General features: G+C 42.9%; 3 protein-coding genes across 3 annotated transcripts; 2 read left to right on the top strand and 1 right to left on the bottom strand.

Moving 5' to 3' along the window:
- Positions 1-1,499: 1,499 nt before the first annotated feature.
- On the bottom strand, positions 1,500-3,991 carry ch25hl1.2 (cholesterol 25-hydroxylase like 1, tandem duplicate 2). Its single transcript, XM_036535545.1, has 2 exons — positions 3,891-3,991; positions 1,500-2,439 (listed from the first exon to the last, which is right to left on the bottom strand). The coding sequence occupies exons 1-2, from the start codon at positions 3,911-3,913 to the stop codon at positions 1,500-1,502; spliced, it is 963 nt and encodes a 320-aa protein (XP_036391438.1). The 5' UTR covers positions 3,914-3,991.
- A 1,113-nt stretch (positions 3,992-5,104) lies between these two features.
- Positions 5,105-13,385, top strand: si:dkey-24l11.2 (uncharacterized protein LOC100034462 homolog). Its single transcript, XM_036535254.1, has 12 exons — positions 5,105-5,199; positions 5,783-6,456; positions 8,157-8,216; positions 8,444-8,496; positions 8,580-8,724; positions 9,101-9,471; positions 9,582-9,810; positions 10,176-10,293; positions 10,406-10,529; positions 11,369-11,480; positions 12,013-12,125; positions 12,774-13,385. Exons 2-12 carry the CDS (start codon positions 5,785-5,787, stop codon positions 12,838-12,840), a joined length of 2,064 nt encoding a protein of 687 aa, XP_036391147.1. The 5' UTR covers positions 5,105-5,199; positions 5,783-5,784; the 3' UTR covers positions 12,841-13,385.
- A 2,853-nt stretch (positions 13,386-16,238) lies between these two features.
- Positions 16,239-17,090, top strand: ch25hl1.1 (cholesterol 25-hydroxylase like 1, tandem duplicate 1). Its single transcript, XM_036535544.1, has one exon. It carries the CDS (start codon positions 16,239-16,241, stop codon positions 17,088-17,090), a length of 852 nt encoding a protein of 283 aa, XP_036391437.1.
- The last annotated feature ends 7,023 nt before the right edge of the window (positions 17,091-24,113 follow it).

Genomic DNA, 24,113 nt, shown 5'->3' with positions numbered 1-24,113 from the left:
GATTATCATTAAAAACTCAATTAAAAAGGTTGCTCTCTGAGAATACATCTTCAGATTATCATAGACTTTTACCTAATGCAAAAATTCAATCTTTTTTTTTAAAAAATGTTTTCTTCAGCGCATCAGAAACACCATGTAAATTGTTGAGTTGAACGTACTAAGCACAAAGGTAAATGCCCTTATAAGGTAGGTTTTGTAAGTACCTAATTTTTCCAGCCAAAATCCAATCAATTCAAACTATGCTGATGATTTAGATAAGACTATGATTGCCTCTCTTCATTATCTCCCTAAAGATCCATGTTTTTAATGATTCTGGACTTCCCAAGTGCTGTCATTTTTTCTCTGTTCACTGCCTTAAATTTACTTTGCCCTTATATATTTGTAACCCCTAATCCCCTAACGGTTTCCCCTTCCCCAAATATCATCAGCTTGCTGTTGACTACCTTTCATGTGAATTGCATTTCCAATTAACTAGTGTAATGGATTCTTTTCACTTAGAATTAATGTATGTAAGATTGTATTTTAATGAAAATTTGATACTCTATTTGTAAATAAAATAAATTGGACAATACCAGTGGTTGCACGTGATTCAGCTTGACAGGGCTGTCGCTGTGACAGTCATGTTAGTGTCATACTCTTGAGATGCAGGAGCACTTCATTCAGTAGGCTCATGCTGACATCTAGTGGCCAAAAGGTGTAATTGGTTCCTTGAGTGCGCTACCAGCTCTTCATATTCTGTGCTTGGTGTTGATGTTGTTGGTTCTTGTGGTGCCCCCATTCCGCAATGCAACGTTCCATTTCCAGATCTGTCTTATTAAGAGGACTACAACTTCCTCTCAGTGCACTAACCTAATTACACTACTTTACGAAGAGTTTAGCAGGGGACCTAAATACAGTATTCCAGGAGGAATGTGCTAAACAATATTATATCAGCATGACACAGTAAAGGTATTCTGAGAATTATGTATTTTATTTTTAATACGTCACAGAAAACAGAACAGGAAAATCTTCTGACGTGGAAAATAGTGAAATGAGATAGACAGACAGGTGTCAAACCCTGGCCGCAGTAATTTATGCGTGAAATGGGAACGCTGAGCTGAAACCACTGTCAGGTTCGGTGTGCGTGTGCACCAGTGAAGGACAGCATGACATTCGCCTGACCCTGTTTCAGTGGGAGAGTCTATGTTTATCTGGTCGACCGAACTGTACCACACTGTACTTGTTCTTCTCAATATTCTGTTAGTCTTTACCACATGCGATGATGAAACATCACAAATCAATTTATCCATTAACTCCTGAGTAATTCCTGAGGCTAACAATATGTTTGTTCATTTTTCCTTTAACCTGACTCAACAACACAGGGTTTTCCCGAAACAAAAATCATTCCTGGAGACGGCACAACTTTTGCAGTTTTTCTTCAGTGAAGTATCACGGACAAGCAAATATGAGCAACTGACTACTGCGTTTAGCTGATGTCAAAAATGTATACAGTGCATCTCTTAATCATCTTTCAAATGGATCCCCATAGTGGACCTCGTATTGTCCTCCTGAGATGCGTCCATGGCATCACCTTTGTCGTCATGACAACCGTCTGTTTTCGCTGGCCCCCAGTGGCCTTTCGAAAAGCTGCACTCGGCGTGCGTGCCAAACAGCTTATCCCAGTGGCCGAAGTGGGGTGCGAAGTTGGTGTTGGGCTTCCGGTGGTGGACGTCGTGTTTGCTGGGACCCCCGTAAAGGCCGAAGGGCAGCAGGCGGGACGTCGACCAGGGGAAGTCGTATCCGCAGTGGTCCTCGACGGACACGTAGACGTGCACCACCATGAAAGCCCAGGCGGTCAGCACATGGCACCTGAGCAGGACGGGGTTGAGGGTGGTCCAGAAGCCCACGGTGACCAGCTCCCAGCCCCCGAGGCACTGGGTGGCCAGGGCGAAGGGCGCGGTGTAGTCGTGGTGGATGGCGTGGAAGGTGACGTACAGCCAGCGGATCCGGTGGTGCAGCAGGTGCCAGATGAAGTACTGGAAGTCGAACAGCAGCAGATTTGCAGTGACCCCACCCATAAACTCCAACAGGGTGGGGGCATGCTCTGGGAGTGGCACTGGCGGGCGCCACGCCCACTGGGCCACCGCGGCGGGCAGCACCAGCAGCAGGTGGTTATACAGCGTGACGCCCAGGCAGCGGAGGAGCATGGCTGGGGTGGGGCCCCGGCTTGGCTGGATCTTAAACCGCTGCACCAGCGGCCACTTGTTCCCCATGAGGTCGCAGAGCAGGTAGGGCAGACAGAGGAGGAAGTAGGACGACACGGTCAAGACGATGGGGAAGAGCGGAGACCTTAAGGTGTCGCAGTGATGAAGTCGGAGGTGATCCCACAGCGGCTGCAGTAAGGAGTCGTTGCGGTGCCAGACGTCCCAGATGTTCTCGCTGACCTTGGCTGCGTCCATGCTGCGCCACGAGAGACACACACACAGCCCTTTTTATCTAAATGTCTCAGAAGAAACCAGCAGGGTTGGGAACTGTAGACTGTGAGGGTGCTGGTCTGAGCTTCAGAGACACCACTGATCTAAGAGTCTACCTGTCTGCTACTAAACCTTGGTGTCAACTGTAACCTGATGAAGATGTGCTGAAATATTTATAGTCTTACCTTAACTGATTCTCTCCTAAATAATAAAGTAGTCACCTATTCCAATTTCAGCTGTTACTGGTTAAGTAGATTGCTCTGTGCCACTTACATGTCTTGGAATAAATTCACACAGCATGTTGGGGGGCAGCAGTGTAGCATGGTGGTTAAGGAGCAGGACTCGTGACCAAAAGATTGCCAGTTCAATCCCCTGCAGGTGCACTGTTGTTGTACCCCTGGGCAAAGTACTCACCGCTCAATTGCCTCAGTAAATATCCAGCTGTATAAATGGATAACATTGTAACTGACGTAAGTTGATCTGGGTAAGAGCATCTGCTAAATGTCAATAATGTAATGTTAATTATTCCCAAAAAGTAGTAAGGTGACCCTCAAAATGTTACTCAGTTATTTTACTATCAGACATCCTTATAATTCAATTTTTGCACCAACATCATTTTTTTCTTTAAAGTTTACGTTTAAGCTATTTTATTATACAAAACTATTTTCTTGGTATTTTTCCACAATCATTCTGTGGAAGTGCTGTTAACTCCGCTGTTTTATTCATGTCTTGGGTCACAGATACTGAGAGCACAAGATTAATAATCTCCCTCATTTTACCATGTTGAAATTTGTCTGAAGGACGGGCAGTTCACGGACAGCTCAATCCTAATGCACAGGCATTATGTTACTAATTATTCTGAAGTTTTCTCTTTCTTGAGAGCCAGCAGAGGCCCTGGAAAGACCTCCTGCCCACCAGCCCTATCTTTTTCTCTGCCTTTTTTCTTTTCTTAGATGAATGAGTTTTTTTTTTAAAAAAAGGATGATCCTTTTGTGACACCTTCTCATTGAGAAAGCTGCCTAAATAGTCATACATGGAGCAAAAAAGTCATGTTTACTGTTACAAAACAACACACGAAGCACTTTGTGATGGGCACAGGGGATCAGCTAAACCACAATAAACCATAGTAAACAGAATTTTCATCTGAGGTAATAATACTGTATTAAAAATGAACCTGTTCTCTTTTCTATCAACGTTAGTGTTACCCAAATTAACACACACAGAGCAGCAGATTTTTACTGTTGTGTATGTTTTTCTACAGCAAATTAAGTCAGACACACCCATCAGATTTAAATAATTAGTTAGTAAATAATAAGTATTTTTGCAAAGCGCATTTCTCCTTTCACATTGCAGAATATTCTGTTTTTGATTATAATTTGAATATAATTAATAAGTTTATATGAGATCTGACAGAATTAATAACATAACCAACCTTACCTTATCAGTAAAGACCTGACCATCTAAAGTTTGCTAAATAAGCATATGTTTATGGTTTATTTTTTCCCCAATAACCATAACAATAATTTTACATCATTGTTTCCTTCACAAGAAATCAGTTTGTAAGAAGATACAACTGTTCATTCTCCACCTTTCACCCACAGGTCTATTGGTTAATGTTTAGCATTCTGTTTAAATAATGCCAAGGCAAGGCAAGGCGATTAGACTAAGCATGCTTAGATTCTCTTTTCAACTGTGAAAGATATAATTAAACAGAATTGAACAGCAGTATAACAAACTGTAATAATATATATGAAAAATTAAATGAAACAAATGTTTCTTTCATTTTTTGGGTAGCTTATTATTCAAATATTTCAACTCACTTATTCATATTATTCAGTCATCTGATTTATTTATTTAGGGCATCACATAAATCTAAGAAAAAACACTGACATTTCACCCACATCTTTGGAAAAAAAAATATATATTTTTTTTTGGCATTGTGCTTTACATTTGGAACCCCATATGCACGAGGTATCATGTTCTAGAGCCTTTGGTCAGCTGACACCGCCACCTCTTCTTGTTTGTGGCCGCAAATCTCCAGTCTCCATTTTTATCTCACTGACCCCCTAGTGGTGGAATGAGCTTCCTGCAATAAAACCACTGTACTGACACACAAGCACAAATACTCACAGTTTATCTTGGTTCTTTGAATACAGTCGAAAATACAGTCGTTTTGTACGTTTATGAGATTTACTTTTAGCCTGTAACTCTATCGTCCTGGGACAATGCAGTTTAATGTCCTTTATGCCTTTTATGTTGCAATGTAGCTTGATATAAAGGGTAGTGTCTGCCAAAAAAAAAGAAAAAAATACACTATTATTGTTATTTTTATGTATTGTATTATTATTATTATTATTATTATTATTATTATTACCAGCAGTTTCAGTAGTATTGGGAGGGGGAAATAGTAATTATAACAATTATAATTCACAATAATATAATAATAATAATAATAATGATATAACAACAATATAACTTAAATGAATTTGTACTTTTGACGTTTGGTCAACAATACTCAGAATTATAGCACATTGTACAGTGAAATCTTTTACAATGACGCTTTTATTTTGGAGATTCACATCTGGTGGCACCGTCTGTCATCCCACCGCATCTTCGTGTGATACCCGGAAGTAAATGTTTGCAGTCGGAAAGCTTTTAGCTACCGTTTGCTGGTGGTTAGCTTAGGTTGTGAAGTTGCAGCTTGCAGTCCAAAGTTTAGTTAAACTCGACCACGGAAGACGTGAAGGTAATGTCAGTCCTTCGACAACACGTTGTTGGGAAAAATATTTTGTTTCACTTGTATTTTTGTTTGCTAAATAATTCAGAAAATGACTTTCATAGCTTACTATTCGTGAACCAAGTTTTCAGTCTGTCTTTGAAGTAGGGGTTTAAATATGGCTAGTAGGTAGGCCTATTCAGTTCCTCCAAAAAACGGACACACGCTGTATCTGTTTTTTCATCTAGCTAGCTTGCTTGCTTGCTAAATATTACATGTCAAGAAACAAAACAAAATTGGGGAAGTAGGTTTAGCAGGTTGGTTAGCAGTATGCTACTTCGCCACTATATGTTTCAAAATTATAGCTTTATTATAACTGCGACCAACTAAGATTTATATCTTATCACACAGATACATATCGAAATAATGTAACTAATAATAACGTAACGTGTTATGTTGACATATCTACGTACAATTCATTTGTATGACGCTGTTTTCGGGGTGCGGGTGCTTGACGAAGCATTGGAGAGAAAGTTGGATTGATATAATGTTGTATGCACTTGTATTTAAACACGGGTTTGATTGTGTTGTCACGGTTTGATCCGAATTTCAGACATGGAAAGCGGAGAGGACTGTCTGTCACCTCCGCACTCCGAGAACAAGGAACAGACGGCGCCCCGCGGCTCGCAGGTCCGGCAGCTGTGTCGTTTCTATTCCCAAGGGAGGTTCTGTCAGTTCGGGAAGAGATGTCGGTTCCTTCATCAGAGAACGGAGGCCAGGCAGGCCCTAAAAGTTGTGGAAAACAGAGCCGACGCGGCAGCAGAATCGGACAGACACGCCGACGGTCATACCGAGGTCTCCAAAGCGGACGGCGGCGCTTCTGAGAACTTTGCGGACGTGGGTCGCGCATCGAGCCCCGGCGCCAGGACTGCTCTGGCCAGGAGAGAGAGAGCCAAACGCCCCTGCCGCTACTTCTTATCTGGGTACTGCGCCATGGAGGACAGGTGCCACTTCTGGCACCCAGAGCAGCTTCCCCCTCTAGAAGACCAGCCAAGACCCAGGAACAGGGGCGCACCGGCGGCCAGGGTGCCCGTGGCGCGCCCCATCACCGTTCAGGACGTGGTGAAAATGAGCGAGCTCACGCCAGACATCGCTAAGCAGCTGCGATACACCGAGATAACCCAGCTGGTGAAGCGCATTCCCAAAAACCAGCTGATCGTGCAGGAACGGGAAGACGGCCAACTGACTTACTACCGAATCGCCGTACAGCCCACAGATCCCGACTGGGTAATCGGTGTTTTTCTATCCTTTAATGAACATACACCCCTCACGGCTGTGTGGAGCGAAAATTCTGCTGAATGCGCGCAGTGAAAACAGCTCAGAGCAAGAATGTTCATACCGGCTAGTGCAGTTAATTTACCGATTAAAGTAACAATGGACCATTCAATTAATCTGGTTGTTTGGTACAGCGATGGGAACATTAGACTATCCAGTCTTTGAAGGTGCTATACAATATATTATTGGAATGAGTGCAGGCTAAACTGCTGTTTTTCTAAAATGTCTGACAATGTGCCCCTGTAAAATTACATTTACATTTATTCATTTGGCAGACACTTTTATCCAAAGCGACTTTCAAGTGAGGCAGAATACAACACAAGCAAAAAGCCACATAAGGAGTCAACAATATTAGAAGCACTGCATGACCAAGTTTCAGTAGCTGGCCAGACAAAGTACAAGCTAGCTGCTAGAGATACAGGTGCATTAAACCATCATTTCCCAAACCTCTCCTGGAGGACCCCTTGTCCTGCATGTTTTAGATCTCTCCCTGCTCCAACACAGCTGATTTAAATGATCAGTTTGTTATTAAGAAGCTTCAAGATTTCATAACGAGTTGATAATTTGAATCAGCTGTGTTGGAGCCGGGAGAGATCTAAAACATGCAGGACAAGGGGTCCTCCAGGAGAGGTTTGGGAAATGCTGCATTAAACCATTAGATCTCTTTTTTTAGTAAAGGAAAACAAAGTTTAAGGCATAAGAAATTGTGTTAGGTGGTGAGTTGAGCATGGAAGAGCTGTGTCTTTAGGTGTTTCTTGAAGATAGCGAGGGGCTCGGCAGAACAAATGAAGTGTGGAAATTCATTCCATCTTCGGGGGACAATGGGCGGAGAAAGTTTTAGATAGTGATTTTATGTCACGATGTGCCGGGAACACCAGACACCGTACTATAGCAGACAGTGGTGGTCAGAAGGGAGAACATAGACTTGTAGTACAGTGTTCAGGTACGTAGGTGCAGTTTTGTTGGTTGTTCTGAACGCAAGCATCAAGGCTTTGAACTTGACGTGGGCAGCTACAGGATGCCAGTGGAGTGAGACATAGAGAGGTGCAATATGGGCCCTTGTCGTTTGGTTGAAAACCATGTCATTGACATAATAGCAGGTATTAAATTATGTTTAAATTTGGACGATGTCAGTGTAAATCTGCAATCGCTGGGGACGAGCCAACAGTCAATGCGCAGGTGTATTACTTTGTTTCCAAAGGTGAAAGTGGCCAGGCTATTTCCTGCAGAAATTTTGCCAGGTCTGCAGATCAAGAAATTACAAAGGGCAAGAAAGGCTTAGCCTAAATACAGTAGCACATAAACAAGCTTTCTTTTTTTCATTCTGGACTTCCAGATTTCTGCAGCAGCTTAATAGCCATTAATTCCCCTGGAGTTCTCCCAAAGCATAATCCATTGAATCACCTGCTGTAATAAAATGTCATATTACATCTTACAGCCTCTGCCATTCCTGCTGTGTCATAATGACACATCATGACAGATCTAACTGATCTAACTGTTAACCACAGTTAATCTGACTGTTACTCATTTTTGTATGGTGTGCCAATTGTGCAGAATGCAAAGCACATTGCCTTGTATATCACTGCAGGACAATATATTTGTTAGTCATTAAGACAATAGATGCTTACTGTCTTTTTTTTTTTTTTTTGCAGCCTTTTGACTTGAGAGAAATTGACATCATGGTCAGTTTCCCAGAGAGGTATCCCCAAGAGGTAAATGCAGTCCTGCACATCCAGCACATTCAATATTATTACTAGCAACACCTCTGTGATTTCAGAATTGCCTCAGGAGCAAAGTGAATGTTAGATGGCGAGAGCAGGCCGTCCATCTAGCACTGTGTGGTGGTGTGTCAAGCCTGGTGGTGATTCATATTCAGGGTCATATCTGCAAATTCAGGGTCATATCTGCATATTCAGGGTCATATCTGCTCCTTCTGCAGGTCTTCACCGTGGACGTTCCAGTGGACCAAGATCTGCCAGCTGTAATGGGGAGGTGAAGTGAATGTGTGATCTTTGTCGTTTTACTTTACCCTCAGTAAAGGTTTGTCAGCCGCAGATGGGGTTTCTTCCTTGCAGACATGTTCAGCAAGCAGCGCAGGAGTGGTTGCAGGCCAAGCAGGCAACCAATGAGCTGATGGGGAAGGTAGAGCTACTGTTCCGGCCCTTCCTCCGCTGGCTGGACCGTAACCTGGAGAGGCTCTTCACTGAAGGAGCTCGGCAGGTGAGACTCCGTGAACTAACCAGGTACCTAGCTCCACATTGCTTCACTCCACCAAACCTCAGTTACTTTGAGGTTCTGCCCAAAAGTCCCTTCAGCTCTAGTGGACCAACCCAAAGACCTGCTCCCAGATTCTCTCAAATCAATCAGTTCTGGTGTAAACATACAGTTTAAAAGCACCAGCTATCACAAGTGAATTGTAAATTTAAAACTTTGGTGTCCCCTCTGTCCCCTGGCAGCTTGTCTGCATGGCCATTTCACTGCATCTTCAACACACTTTTGATTTTTTCCAAAGTGCAGAATTTAACCATTGACCGGTTGAGATGAGAGAGTGAGAGTGGCTAATTTATTTTCTCTTCCCATCACTCTCTGTCCCCAGCTGAAGAAAGACCTTGACGCAGAGCGATCGGGGATCCAGTTTGTTCCTTACCAGCAGCTCCAGGCAGCGGTGAACGAGGAGGGAAGCTCAGAGGCTGAGGCCACTGCAGACCACGATGCGCCAGGCAGCTGCAGCGCCTCAGATGAGGAGCAGGAGGAGGGCGAGGAGGAGGAAGAGCCAGGTGGACAGGAAGGGGAAGCGGTGGAGGAGGAGGAGGAGGAGGAGGAGGAGGAGGGTGGTCGGCCGGTGGAGAATGTGAAGAGCAGTGAGCCGCGGAGGGGCACAGAGGTGAAGCTTCAGGGCCTGGAGCTGGGGGAGGAGACGGCCACTGTGGTGGCCAAGCAGATCACCGTGACACTGCAGTGCAGCAGGTGTGGCTGTGCTGCGACGTAACTCGTCCGCGCAGACGTGCGTTTGCCAGCTTGTTCAGCCTGACCGGTGACATTTAACGCCCGTCCGTCTGTCCGTCTGTGTCCCGAAGGTGTAAAGTGACGGCGGACCTGACCCTTGCGGGGCCTCTGCCCTGCACCGCGCAGTGTGAGAAGTGCAGTTCCGGAATCTCCGCCACATTCCGTCCCAGCATGCTCCACCGCTACTGCAGCGTGCTGGGATACCTGGACCTCCACGGCGCCGTCCCGGTGGACCTGGTCCTGCAGGACTGTGAGCTGGAGGTGGGCTGTCTCAGCTGCTCTAAGGAGGGGCCCCTGCAGGTCAGTAAAAGCCTTCCCCGTCCTCTCTTCGCGTGCCTCTCCGTTCGGGTCGTATTGATCGACTTTAAATAGCAATTAAAATTTACATCGTACCTTAATTTCCACTAACTTCATCGATGCATGGATGTATATATGAATGTATGAATGAGTGTCCAAGGCCCGTGAAATATGACATCTGCTTGCTCTGTCAAATTTACAGCTGACAGAAGAAGTGAAAGTAACAGTTATAGTTGGGGCTTGTTGTCAGGGTGGGTGTTCCAATGGAATGTCACCCCTTCGCCTGGTTTGTGCTCATTTTCAGCGCTGCAGATGCAGTATGATTGAGGTGGTGGATAAAGTCCTTTCCTACTCTGTTGTTTCCCCAGAGCCTGTCCTATGGCCAGCGCAAGGAGGTGAACTGCCAACACTGTCACACCAAGCTCAGCCTCTTAGCGGAAAGCACACGGTTCCAGTATATCCAGCCTCGGTCCAGAGATCTAGCAGGTCAGGGGCCCGCATTACCTGGATTGGAGATAAGTCAGCCAGGAGGTCAGCGGGGTGGCTTAGTTATGGAGATCAGCTGCACGTGTTAAACAGCACTGTGCTCTCGCTGCAGGGCGGGGAAACGCCACGCAGAACAGAGGGGGGCGCTATCCCAGAGATCCCGCCATACAGCGAGGGAAACCGCTCCCTGAGAAGGGCACATGCAAGCACTATAGACAGAGTCAGCGCTGGCTGAGGTAACCACACCTTACGCTGCAACAGAAACCGGCAGAGACAACTACAGAGACAACCTGTGTGTCTGTGCACAAGCCACTACAGGGCCAACCTGTGTGTCTGTGCATAAACCACTACAGGGCCAACCTGTGTGTCTGTGCACAAACCACTACAGAGACAGCCTGTGTGTCTGTGCATAAACCACTACAGAGACAGCCTGTGTGTCTGTGCATAAACCACTACAGGGCCAACCTGTGTGTCTGTGCATAAAGTACTACAGAGACAGCCTGTGTGTCTGTGCACAAGCCACTACAGGGCCAACCTGTGTGTCTGTGCATAAACCACTACAGGGCCAGCCTGTGTGTCTGTGCATAAACCACTACAGAGACAGCCTGTGTGTCTGTGCATAAACCACTACAGAGACAACCTGTGTGTCTGTGCATAAAGTACTACAGGGCCAACCTGTGCGCAAACCACTACAAGGATCGCCTGTCTGTCTGGGTGCCAGCCGCTACTGGAACAACCTGACAACTGCTACAGGACCTGTGCATCTCTGTACAGGTGGAAAACAGAAGAGAATAGCAGTGTATCCATTCAGGATACACTTCAACAGTGTCAGACCAGGCTAACAACACTCCCAGACCAGCACAACGCTGTTCAAACCCTACCACAAGTTAACTTTCCGCCAAAATGACTAGACAGCAGAGATGAAAGTTTTACGCTTGCATATCACAACATTTATTTAATGCATTGGAACAAACCCATTTTTTTGGGTGCTTGTTTGTTTTGTAAGCTTTTCAGAGACAGGCAGGAGGTAAGGGACTGTCAGTGGGCAGTGGTGTTAAACACGGTTGTGCTTCAGGTTCTCGTGCTGTGGCCGGGCGTACCCCTGTGATGTGTGTCACGACGAGGATCAGGACCACCCCATGGAGATGGCCACCAGGATGATCTGTGGCCACTGTGCCAAGGAGCAGGTAAACCACCGCGCTGAAGGCGCATACTAAACCTGAATCGGCTGGGGCAGAGAGAGGCGAAATCAAAGGCCTGTGGTGATGTGTCACGCCGGTATACATTACATTACGTTACGTTACATTACATGTATTTAGCAGACGCTCTTATCCAGAGCGACTTCCAGCACAATGGAACATAAGTGTATTCATTCAATTTAAATGATCAACAGTGTCAGACCAGGCTAACAACACTCCCAGACCAGTGAGTGTGAGCCTAACACTATTCAAGCCCTACCACAAGTTAGCTTGTGCACTTGTGACAGAAGCCAAGTATACTACGATACGACAGTCCCTAGAACACAGATTCATAATACATCGTAATACTATACGCAAAATAAACATCAATTGCAAGAAGTAGCAGGTGTTAGGGGGTGGGGATGGAAGTGAAACTGTGATGCAGTCTGAAGAGGTGGGTCATGTGCGTGTGTGACTGTGTGATGGAGGTGGTGCCGTCGTCCTGTGGACCTGCAGACTCACGCAAGTCTCCTCCCTGCAGGCGTACAGCAACGGGAAGCCCTGCATCAGCTGCGCGGGCATGATGACCCGGGGAGCACACACCAGCCACTGGGAGGGAGGGCAGGGCTGCCGCAACAGAGTCAAAATGAACAGGTGGAGTATGCGCGCGCGCACACACACACACATGCACACACACACGCACACACATGCACACACACACGCACACACACACACACACACACACACATGCACGCACACATGCACACACACATACGCACACGCACACACATATACACACACTGCACATGGGCGCAGGCACACACACACAGGCAGGAACACACACATGCAAGCAGGCAGAGACACATACATACACACATAAAAACACAACCACATGCAACTATACACACTTGCACACACAGACTCTCACACAGAAATACGTGTGTGCTTGGACATCCATAGGTACCAATGAACACACATTCACTCTCACAAACACACACACACACACACACACACACACACACACACACACACACACACACACACACACAAACATGCACACAGCTAGTGAGTTCCAGTAGTTTACTGCATATTTACTGCTAATTCACTTGCTTGGTGTGTTGTCTGTCCCATGCTAAATGTAGGCTCTGTGTGATACATTACCTAGTGCAGAGTCAGGAGGCTTTCACATTTTTTCAGGCATATAACAAGTGGTTATCACTGCATGCCAATACAGGTCACCATAACGGTATATATATATATATATATATATATTATATATATATATTTTGTATCTGTTGACAGAAATGATCGGCAGAAGTATGCCAACACGAGTAAAACGGTGTCACGAAAAGCAAATGAGAAGAAGTGACTGGAGAGAAGCTGCTGATTTCACTCGTGCTGTGAAGCGCGATTCGTCTGCATCTAATTCAACGACCAAATTTACTGCTGCTTTTGTAGCCGAGATCACCTGACTGAAGCTGTCAAAACAACGATTATGTCATGTGGTCCTCTGGAATCAGTTTAATCTGTTCGCTCTTTCAAATATGATGTCACAGAGTACTTTTGTTACCATAAAATCACAAGGTTACAATTGAACATATAATATGAACATTGGCCAGAACGTTTCTTCAGCTAGGCTGTAATCCGGTGTGTGTGAAAGAGATACTGTTTTCTTGATTACTGCATTTTTTGGTTCGCAAATATTTTTCAGCTCAATATTTTTTTTCAGTACGCTTTGAAGAGTGTTGCCAGGGAACATTGTGTTGAAACTGTAATTGGAAGACAACTGGCATCTTAAGAGACTCTAATCATCTAATTTTCAAGCACAGTTAATTAGAACTATTGAGACATTTCTGGTCCTATTGCCGACACTGCTCTGTTTCAGAAAATGCATGAATAAAATCAGTTTAATCTTCCAACCAAAGCGAACGTGCTTGCGTCTGGGTGTTCTGAGTGAAAGGTGTGGCTTTTCGCTGGGATTTTGTCAGATTTGAAGGGTTTTGCCAAGGTGTCTGATCCCGGGGATTAGGGGCAGTTAAAAGAGGTGGCAGAAGGGATCTGGGGTTTTCACAGATACCTATCAGCACCTCTGCGCTGATAGGCTGGCAGTGTGAGTCCCCATTCGGCACCTTTTCATTGATGGAAAGCAAAGAGCACAATGTGCAACAGGAGAGATGTTCCTGTGCTGCACCTGGAACGGTCATGTGCCATTCCACACACTCACCACAAGGCACACTTCTACATGCTCTGCATCCAGCAGGCCGGTTCAGTAAAACGCCACATTTCTGAGAGAGATTTTTCCAGACACCTGCACTATTTCTTATATAAATAGGTTTACAATTTGAGCACAGCAAGCAATGTATCTAAGGAAGCGCAAAGCATTAACAAAGCTAACAAGAGTTCAGCTCAAGGAAATTCTAGCTCATTCGATTTGTTCTTGCAAAGAGTTGAAACGGGAGCATTTCGTCTAAACCCTCAGATGCAGGGCGGGATTACCAACCAGGGAAGCAGGGTACATACCCCAGGGCTCTGGGCTACCAGGGGGCCCCAATTGTCGATCCCCGCCCCTCAGTTGGCATAGCAGTGAAGCTCGGTATTACAGTTTTTCAACTTCAGTAAGTAAATGCTAGGTCAACATAAGAATGAACTAGCGGTAGCAAGCGTGCGGCCATCATTGCACGCGCTCATGACGTTTGTGCCCCGGGGCCCCATGGTCCTATGATCCGGCCCTGCTCAGATGCACCGTTTCAGCAAGAACCGGACACCGTATGAATTCTAGATCACATTAAGATCAGAAAATGGTATCGCTCAGGTGACACAAAGATCAAGCTGGCCACTGAATTAACCGGGAAACCTTTCACCCATTACAATTACCTCTCTTAGAATAATGTTGCTTGGCTCACCGAGAAAGTGATGGCTCAAATTCAACTGGGGAAAGCTTCATAGGTGGAAGGGGGGTTTATGGAGAAGTAGTGCTTGTGTACTTTAGTTCAACTGACCTAATTCTATGGATAAAATTCTCTTCATTTAGATATGTTTCAGCTGAGAAATAGTGGGCGACAATTTTTATACAAAACTAAGTTAAAAAAAACTTTCTAAAAAAGGATAAATGGAAATCACACAGTGATGATACCCTTACAATTCATTCCATATAACTACTGGTATATAAACTGACATTTGTTAGTTTTACAAACAGATAATGTGCTGTTTGTTTGAAATAGAATTGTATCTGAGACCTACCCCCCACCAAGACAATGAATGGTTTTTTTTCCAAGTTTTCTGTATGAGCCTTATTATAAACATTGGGAAAAGTCAGAAAATCTTGCTTTCAAGGTGTGTCCAATGAGAGGAATGTCCAAAGTGGTTCACTTTGCTTTAGGTTCCTAAATAACTTTTTTGTTTACCTCTACACGCATGTGAGTATGATGTCTCCGTTCATTAATGTATACAGTACCAGTCAAAAGTTACACACACCTGATTAAGATAACGGGAAACATGCATTCAAAGACATTTCGATCTAAAGACCTACACTTAAATGCTCCAAATTTCTTTCTTAGGCATCAACTTCTCAATTTATATCTGTCTGTTTATGAATTTCTTTCCAAAAGTAAATTTAATTTTAAAACATATTTTTTGTCTACTTTTACTTTTACTTTAAGAATCTAAAATGTAAGATTTATTTAACACTTTTTGGTCACTGCATATTCCATTCAAAACTATATTATTTCATAGTTTTGATGGTTTTACCATTATCCTCAAATATGCAAAATAGTAAAAATAAAGAAAATAAAGAATAAAGAAAAACCCTTCTTTGAGTTGTGACTGGTACTGTATGCCTCAGAGAATAATGTCAATAAGGAGCTATACTGCTTGTATCATGAAAAAAGTTGTGGTTTCCCATAAAGCATGACATTAGCCGATAACAGCTCAGGTTTCCAACAGCACAGCATACCTTTCAAAATGATGGAGACCACATAAAAATATGAGCAAGATTTCTTAGCTCAGCTTTCTCTGTAGGTTTTCAAATTAACGGGAACCCGTGATTAATTCAAACTTTATGTTCATTAAGAGTCCTTCATTGATTTGGGGTATTTATTTCATTTGCAGCTATTCTTTTGCAAAGTCTGAATAAACCAGTACAGAAACAATCTCTAAATCAGTACCAGCAGCAATTTTACATCTGAATAACAAAGTTTTCACCTTTAAAACTTTAATTTTTTTAACAAAAATACTTTAACTTGTTTTTTTTCTGCAATCTTGGCTGAGCAGGTTAGAAAGTAGAATCCATTCCAGTTAGTTTCATGTCCTTATGTTGCGACCTCTGCAATTTGTGCCAAAACAAGGATCAGGACCCTTTCCGTTAATATGAAAGTATGAAAAAATATCAGCAAGACAGGGTTTCTCTTAAGAGTCTGTAATACCCTCATTTTCAAACACACAGTTCTGTTGAGACGCTTCTGATGGTGTCGCTGACCAAGCTCAATTTAAAACAATGCATGAATAAAATCGGTTTAATCTTCTAACCAAAGCGAACGTGCTTGCGTCTGGGTGTTCTGAGTGAAAGGTGTGGCTTTTCGCTGGGATTTTGTCAGATTTGAAGGGTCTTGCCAAGGTGTCTGATCCTGGGGATTAGGTGCAGTTAAAAGAGGTGGCAGCAGAGCTCTGGGGTTATCACAGATCGGCATCAGCAACTCCACAGCAACAGACGAAGAGTCTGAGTCCCGGTTCGGCACCTCGTCCTCTGACAGAGAAGCAGAAACAGCAGCCATGTGGAACAGAAGCGAGGTTCCCCTGCTATTCCCCGCTGTGCAGTCCTCCGACCGGCTCCTGCAGCCTCTGTGGGACCACATCCGCTTCCACTACCGGCCTCTGGTCTCCTCGCCCTTCTTCCCCGTCCTGCTGGCCTTCTCCGCCTACATCTTCTTCAGCGTCCCTTTCGCCACCCTGGACCTCCTGGGCGAGAAGGCACCTTCCTTGTACCGCTACAAGATCCAGAAGGGGAGGCGGCCCACGGCGAGGATGATGGCGGTGAGCCTCAGCCGGGCGGTCTACAACCACCTGGTGTTCGTGGTGCCCGCCGTGCTTATCAACAGCTACATAGTGCCAGCGCCCCCGCTGCCCACCCTGGCCCCCACGGTGCGAGAGGTCCTGGTGGGGGGTCTAGGCGCCCTCCTCGTATTCGACACGCAGTACTTCATCTGGCACCTGGTGCACCACAAGAACCGCCACCTGTACAGGTGGGTGCACGCCGTCCACCACGACTTTGTGGCACCCTTCTCCTGGTCCACCCAGCACCTCAGCGCCATGGAGCTGCTGACCGTGGGCTTCTGGAGCAACATGGACCCCATCCTGCTGCGCTGCCACCCCCTCACCACGTGGTCGCTCACCCTCTTCAGCATCTGGATGTCCGTGGAGGACCACATCGGCTACGACATGCCCTGGACCCTCCACCGCCTGGTGCCTCTGGGTCTGCTCGGGGGAGCGCCTGCCCACGACCTGCATCATCAGAGGCCCAGCAGTAACTACGCCCCTTTCTTCGCCCACTGGGACAGGATCTTTGGAACGGCAGCCAGGCTCGAGGCAGAAAAGACCCTGCTTCAAAAGGAATGCGACGACTGAACTGACTGTGTGAACACATTTTTGTCTAAGACCGTCAGTTTCATGCCACACCACTGCCGGTTCAATCACAGGTTTATAAAGCACTTTTGACTCAAAGGACCAAACGGCTAAGGTTAATGGATTCCAGAAGCTTGTTCTTTGAGACAGCTATAATACTGTAAGAGAGGAATCATAGGGGTGGGAGGAGAGAGAATTGAGGGAGGGGGTGGTAGTTTCAGAAAGGGAAAGAGGACTTTTTACCTCTTCTGAGGGTGTTCTTCTGTTCTTGTTAAATATCTGTTTTTTGAATGTTTTGTTTTCATTTGTCTGATTTGTACAGCTGTTTTATTAAATGTACTGTTTCCTAAGTTATAAAGCATATAAAGTAAAGTTATAAAGCTTTCACACGTAACTGTAATGTAAAAAATTTCACTCACGTTTCACAATAAAATATTCACAGCAATATTACTGATGTCTGCTTGTTTTTTTGTTTTTTTTTTACATACTGACAAGTGCCACACTGAAGACATTTTCCAATCACATTAAGTTTTACAATTAATATATGAGTCAAACGAAGACCATGTCTTCCACATCGTCCTGCATCCTGTAGGCTGGTTCAGCAAACACCACATCTCTGAGGGACAATTACCTGAGAGCTGCTTTATTTCTCACATTTGCAGGAATACAGTTTCAGCAAAACCAGTAACGCGTGTAGAGAAATGCATTATCAAACTTGACAGGATTTTGGATCAAGGAAATCCTGTCTTATTTGAGAAAAAAAGTTAAAAATGAGTAGGGCTGCAGTAGGTTGGTCAGTCATTACAAATAAAATACAGAAAACACATTGTGGCTATATCACCTGGCACAGCAAAAATTATGGATCATAACAGGAACAGAAAACAGCACCACTGAGAAAACACAAAAATTCCTCTAACTGGGAAACTTTTCACCCAATATATCTGCGTTCTTGTAGAATGATACAAAGTTCACCCTTAAAGCAATGACCCAAATTTATAAAAACTAATTCATCTGGAGAAACGATCAAATGTTCGCAGAGAGGAAGGGGGTTGTGTGGAAAAGTAATGCGTTTTGATCAACTCAACTGGCCTAAATCTACTAGCAATATTCAGTTAGGTTAAATACGTTTTGGCAGAGAAATAGTGGGCCATAATTTTCTGGGTAACCATTATAATTAACACTGAAAATGATTTGAAAATATTGCTTTCAAGTTATGTCTGATGTGAGGAATGTAATGATACAAAGGTCACCCATAAAGTAATGACCCAAATATATAAAAACTGATTTATCTGGGAAAACAAACAATGTGAGGAATTATTCTGATAGGTTCAACCCACTGTACATTCATCTTGTAATTATATTTACCTCTATATGCATGCATGTACGATTTCCCCGTTCATGGATGCGTATGCATCAGAGCATAATGTTGAGAGTGCTTGTAGCATGTAAAGAAGTTGAACTGAAGGTGTCCCATAAAGAATGACATTAACCAGCCACAACTCAGGCTTTGCACAGCACAGCATATCTTGCAAACTGATGGAGACCACATGGAAACATGAGGGGAAGAATAAAATTCTGGATTTCTTTCAGCTTTGTCTGCAGCTTGTCAGTGTGATAAAGTGCAAGCTTTGACCACACTTCACAAGAATACTGTAGTGTTTATGGGTTTTAGATTTTCTGTATTGTAAAGGTCTGCCGTCTGGCAGCTTATCTTATTATCCTAATGTATTTGACATGGTCCAGCGTGGACTTCAAAATCGTCTTACGTTAATCGCTTGGCATTAGTGATGTAAAATTGCATAAAAATATGCAACTCAATCACACTTTAGTCCACAGCTTACCTGCGCAACAACATGCAGGAGAGAGATCAGAGAGGAGAATTACATGCCACACATGCAAAGTTTTGCTCTCCTCAGACATGTGCTCTGAAACTTCCTGAGTGGTTATCAGAGACATACAAAGAACACTCATTTCAATAAATGAATTCCAAGAGCAAAAAAACAAAAAACCAAAAAAAAAAAAACTGCAAAAACCGTGCTATCAAAAAGATTTATTGTGACTATTTCAACATTAACAATTAATTATATATATATATATATATATATATATATATATATATATATATATATAATCTTTTTATATTACTGCGCAGTACAGCTTAAAAATTGGAATAAAGAATGCCATGTTCCGTATTTATTATGTACCACATGAGAAGTAAGGTTCAGTTCCTTTAATAGCATTCATATATATACATATCGTGATATTGATTATGATCATTCTATGACACTTTATACTCATATATTTGTTTTTTTTTTCCAAACCACCATATAAATTGAGACAGTATAAAGAAACCAGTCCCTGGTAACACCATACAAACACCATTTTCTAATTAAAATGCAGAAAAACAAGAACGAAGTGAACCAGCTTAGCAAAGTATGAAGAACGGTGCGAGATATAGCCTTCTCAGCAGGTCAGGAAATCCAGCTGATCTCTTGTGAAATACAATAGATTTCGGACACAACCACTTGATCTGAAATGGAATGACAGCATGCTTTTCGAAGCAAGGTTCCAAGTTGGTCACAAAACATCACACTAATCCAGAATAAAGGACAGAAACAATTATTGTTTTCTGCTTGCCTTTGAGCTGTATGGTGTAATTTTGATATCATTAGTTGTAATAGCAGATGTTTTTACATGTAAGCAGCTTTTTTTTTTTACATTGAAAATGGTTTTTGTGGAAATCAGGGACTTGGTGTTGTCGGGCATGTAACTAGATATAGACATGCTACAGCCATAAAAAGGCAAATAGGATGGATGATACATAGAGACAAGTATTAATTGCAAGTCAGAGGAAATTGTGTCAACATAATACAATGCTTTTGACAGACCACATCTGGAGTACTGTGTCCAGTTCAGGGACTGATGCTACAATAACAAGGACACAGATTATGTAGAGAGAAGGCCCACAAGCCTGGTTCCAGGTACAGAACATAAAAGGTACGGAAAGAGACTCAACACACTTAATCTTTTTGGCCTAGATCTAGGTGAAAGGAGTGTTTGGGGAGATTGAGTTTTGAGGTTATTTGAAATTGTTTGAGCTTTTTACATTTTAAAAAACTGAAAAATAAAGAGCACAATAGAAATTATTTTAAGTATAGTTCTGTTGGCAGAAGAAGACAACACAGGTAGAAATAAGTTAAAGGTAAATTTCATAGTGATACCAAAATTTTTTTTTCCTCTCAGAGACTTTACACGGAATAGCTTGCCAGGATTTGTAGCGGTAGCTGAGTTGTTGTTCTGGTTCAAGACAAGGCTTGACACAGTCCTGTATAAACTCTACATCACACAAAAAACAAGACATGCTGAGTTTCTTGGCCAGTTGTCATTAAACTTGTTGTGCTCTTATGCTGTATCATCGCTGACTCCCCTGTGGGGAGACCCTGGAGTGTAGGGGGGCCCACCCGCTCGGACCGCTCCAGCTCAGCATCCAGCAACAGCAATTGCACCACCGCCATCTCAGAGCGACCTGAGCAGCGCCATCGAGAGCAGAAAATCTGTGAGTGAGACTGCCATCATTAGTGAAGACCCTGCGCTGTGGCCAGATAAATTGACAAATAAGGACAGAATTGAAATTGTAAAAAAAAAACGTTCCCATACAAATAAGGGATCTCAAGTTCTGTACTATACATTTGTCTTGAAAAAATGAAAGATTATATACTTATAATCTTTTTCTTGCCATATTGTCTTCTACTAACTGACTGAAGGTCATTTGAAATTCTTCAGTTAGAACAGTTAGAATTCTCATTTGGGTCTGTCCTTTAGTTCTGTGGTTTTGTTAACTGAAAAAGAGCTGCCTCCAAATAGTTTTTGTTCACTAGCTATGATTGAACAAAATGGAGAAGGGCCTCACATTGGTCTTTGTCTGGGGCCTCCAAATCACTAAAACTGCCCCTCCCCTGTTTATATATCTAACCATTCATGCCTTTTGCTCAAGGACCATGTGTACAAGTCAAAAGCTGAGTTCAAGGAAATGCTAAGACTTGCTTGTAACATGTTTTTAAATGACCAATTTGTACTACGTTTTTAAATTTAACTGTGACATGAAATGCTGAATAAAATTTGAATTTCTGTACACATGTAAACCTGGTGTTATCACATTATTCCTGCATGGTGATACGTGTGTGTTGCAACCTGTCAAACAAACATTTTCAAAGCATGCAGAGTTACTGAACTGTAGCAAATGCTCAAAGGCAGAGGCTAAAGACTGTCATCCTGGATGTGACACACAACTTTACTCTGCATATCAACCTTGTGTTTTAATGGCAGAGAGACTGGGGAAAAACCCAGGCATTAGGCCATGTTTGGCCACTGTACACTCTGGAAATAATGAAGTTTACATCATCCTGCAATATATCAAAAACTTTGGCAACAGTACAGGGTGGAATAAATATTTGAAAAAAATATTTCCCCTTCGTGTAACAGCACGCTGTTGATTTTGTTTGTTTTGATATTATTAGAGTAACCTCCTTTTGGCTTTCAATTCATTCAGCTCACTAGCTTGCAACCTTGGCCTTGCTAACAATCTGGTCTGCTTCACCCAGAGAAGGTGGAAATCATTAAAAGGTGAAAATTTTCATTCTGCAGAGCAATTAGTCTAAACACTATCATGAAACACAATATTCAAGTAATCTTTACCTGTAAGCTATCAGTAAACCTGTGCCACAACATGTGAAACGTACCCAATGTAGACTATAACAACATCTCAAACATGGAGTGAGCATACAGTAAAATGGAATTACATGAAAAGAGGATGTACTTTTGGCCTAATCACACACACACATATGGGTGGCCTAATAGGAACATGATGGCATGACTATATTTTTGATGAGGACAGTCAATTGCCAGATTTACAGCAATTCATAGACAGTTTTCTACAGTATTTATCAATTTCTGTTTTTTCCTCATTACCTTTGCACAAAGGTGGAAGCAAAGTGTTTCACTGCCTAACTCTATAGTCTGAATATCTCTCAGTCTCAGTGAACGGGTTTAGCTGTAGGTTACTTTAGGTTAGCTGTCTCTGGTTGAAGGTCTGTTCTCATTCGGGCTGACTTGCTTTAACATTATGGACCGAATTAATCGGATAATGAGCTGTGACCTGCTGCTGCCCAGTTCCTGCACTGAGTTTATTTGCCTCAGTTCGTTCTCAGTCAAGCAAATTCTCAGTGGAGAAAATTCAGACCGAGTTTAAAGGCCTAACAAACAAAGCACGTTTTAATGACACCCGAGTTAAAGGCAGTTCAAAAGTGTTCCGTTTTACAAATGTGTTCCCTGTAACTTTGACAATTGACTGATAAAAGTACAGAAAGTAGTCTACAGCAGTGTGTATGCATTTCCATTTGCGTCTATACAGTAGGCCCACGAGTCAGTTGTGCAGCCTGTCTAAATGTCTCTTCTGTAATGATGTCATCAAGCATTCATCAAACGTCTCTGCTAAGCATCTAACTACTGAGCACAGGGAGGCCCTGAGGCAAAAATAAGGGGCTGATCTTATATAGCACTTCTTAAGCACTTAAGCACTCTTTACTCTTCAGGCTACTGCGGTGTCTGTGCATAGTCAGTAGGGGCAATTCATTCAACCCAAAGAGCAGCCTTCTTTTTCACAGTAGCCCACAGTAGCTTTGAGGCAATCAAAGCAATTCAATCGGCAATGAAATTGTTGAAATAGTTGAGTGCTGCTGGTTTTGCCCCTGGAGAAAAATTCAGGTCTTGTCAACCATATAAATGGATGTGGAGAAAAGGAATTTCAGAAAGACAAATTCATTTCCAACAGTTTATTGTAGTATGTATTACTCCATATTTGCTCTTTAGGGGATGAAAAAAGGAAATTTTCCACTTGATCCCCCAGGCAACTAAAAAGACAGCTAAGAGCAAACTTATGGTATCAGTTTGGATGTTTGACTAAATATAACCATTTGAATTTCAACAGATGAACCTGATTAACAGCTGAAGCGGAGGGGAGGACGCCCATGATCCAATGCGATAGGTTGCTGGGTCTCCTATTTGGCTCAGCTGACCTTAAAATTCTCGCACCAGCCTGGATTACAGTAGGTGTAGAAGAGGATGCTGGATTATAATGAGCTCTAGGCTGACCTTTGCTTGAATTTCCTTCCATGGATCCAGAGTGAGGAGGTACTGAGGTGAAAATGGGGAAATTAAGTAGATAGGATCATGCAAAAATGGTCCTACATTACAATTCATCCAAAGCAAAATGCATGACAAATGCATGTCATTAGCCTTTACAGTTTCCCCGTGTGTCTGCATTTATAACGAACCAAAATGACTTCACATTTGAATATTCAAATGCATGTGAATGTCATGTGAAATCATTTAAAAAGTAATCCTTATGAACACAGCCATTGTAAATAAAGTCATAATGTAAATAAAATCACTGAAGCAATATTGGTATAAAGAAAAACAAAGACATGACTTATAACTTCAAAAGTATAACTGGTCTTTTACTTTCAATGTAAAAACATATACAATAATTCAATGTCTTAAGAGCCTCTTTTGGCATTTTCATTTTATCTTATCAAAATAAAACAATATATATTATCAACATAATTCTGTCTATCAGCATTAAAATATGAACCAGGTATTAGGCCACATTTACCCACTGTGCATTTTTTGATAACACAATGCATTACATAGTGTTGACACAGGTTAGCATGTCATGGAAAATTAACCTATTTTATCTAAATTCATGTTTCTCCAAACAGATTTAGTCCACGCTTTAGAGATCACTGCCATATTAATCCAAGGCTACAGGCAACAGATGAACTCCTCCTGGTGCAATATGCCCACAACACAGTTGGGAATTAACTCGGATCTGCAAGTCCATTGCAGCCATCTTCCTACGGATGTCAATTTTGTCTACCTAGTCTTCAGAACAGTTTACTGCTTATGCTGTGACCAAGATTTTAATAAAACTCTTCACAGAGTTTTAATGATAATACTGCTTACCCACAT

The sequence above is a fragment of the Megalops cyprinoides genome, chromosome 8 (assembly GCF_013368585.1).
Source record: "Megalops cyprinoides isolate fMegCyp1 chromosome 8, fMegCyp1.pri, whole genome shotgun sequence".
Lineage (NCBI taxonomy): Eukaryota > Metazoa > Chordata > Actinopteri > Elopiformes > Megalopidae > Megalops > Megalops cyprinoides.
This window is presented reverse-complemented; position numbering and strand designations above follow the sequence as displayed.

Excerpts from the sequence above, each read along its gene's own strand:
- ch25hl1.2 (XM_036535545.1), bottom strand. The coding sequence starts at position 3,913 with ATGGTCAGGTCTTTACTGATAAG. Across the intron at positions 2,440-3,890 it reads GTCAGGTCTTTACTGATAAG|CATGGACGCAGCCAAGGTCA; the intron begins GTAAGGTTGGTT and ends CTCGTGGCGCAG.
- si:dkey-24l11.2 (XM_036535254.1), top strand. The coding sequence starts at position 5,785 with ATGGAAAGCGGAGAGGACTGTCTGTCACCTCCGCACTCCGAGAACAAG. Across the intron at positions 9,811-10,175 it reads CTAAGGAGGGGCCCCTGCAG|AGCCTGTCCTATGGCCAGCG; the intron begins GTCAGTAAAAGC and ends TTGTTTCCCCAG. Across the intron at positions 12,126-12,773 it reads AACAGAGTCAAAATGAACAG|AAATGATCGGCAGAAGTATG; the intron begins GTGGAGTATGCG and ends ATCTGTTGACAG.
- ch25hl1.1 (XM_036535544.1), top strand. The coding sequence starts at position 16,239 with ATGTGGAACAGAAGCGAGGTTCCCCTGCTATTCCCCGCTGTGCAGTCC.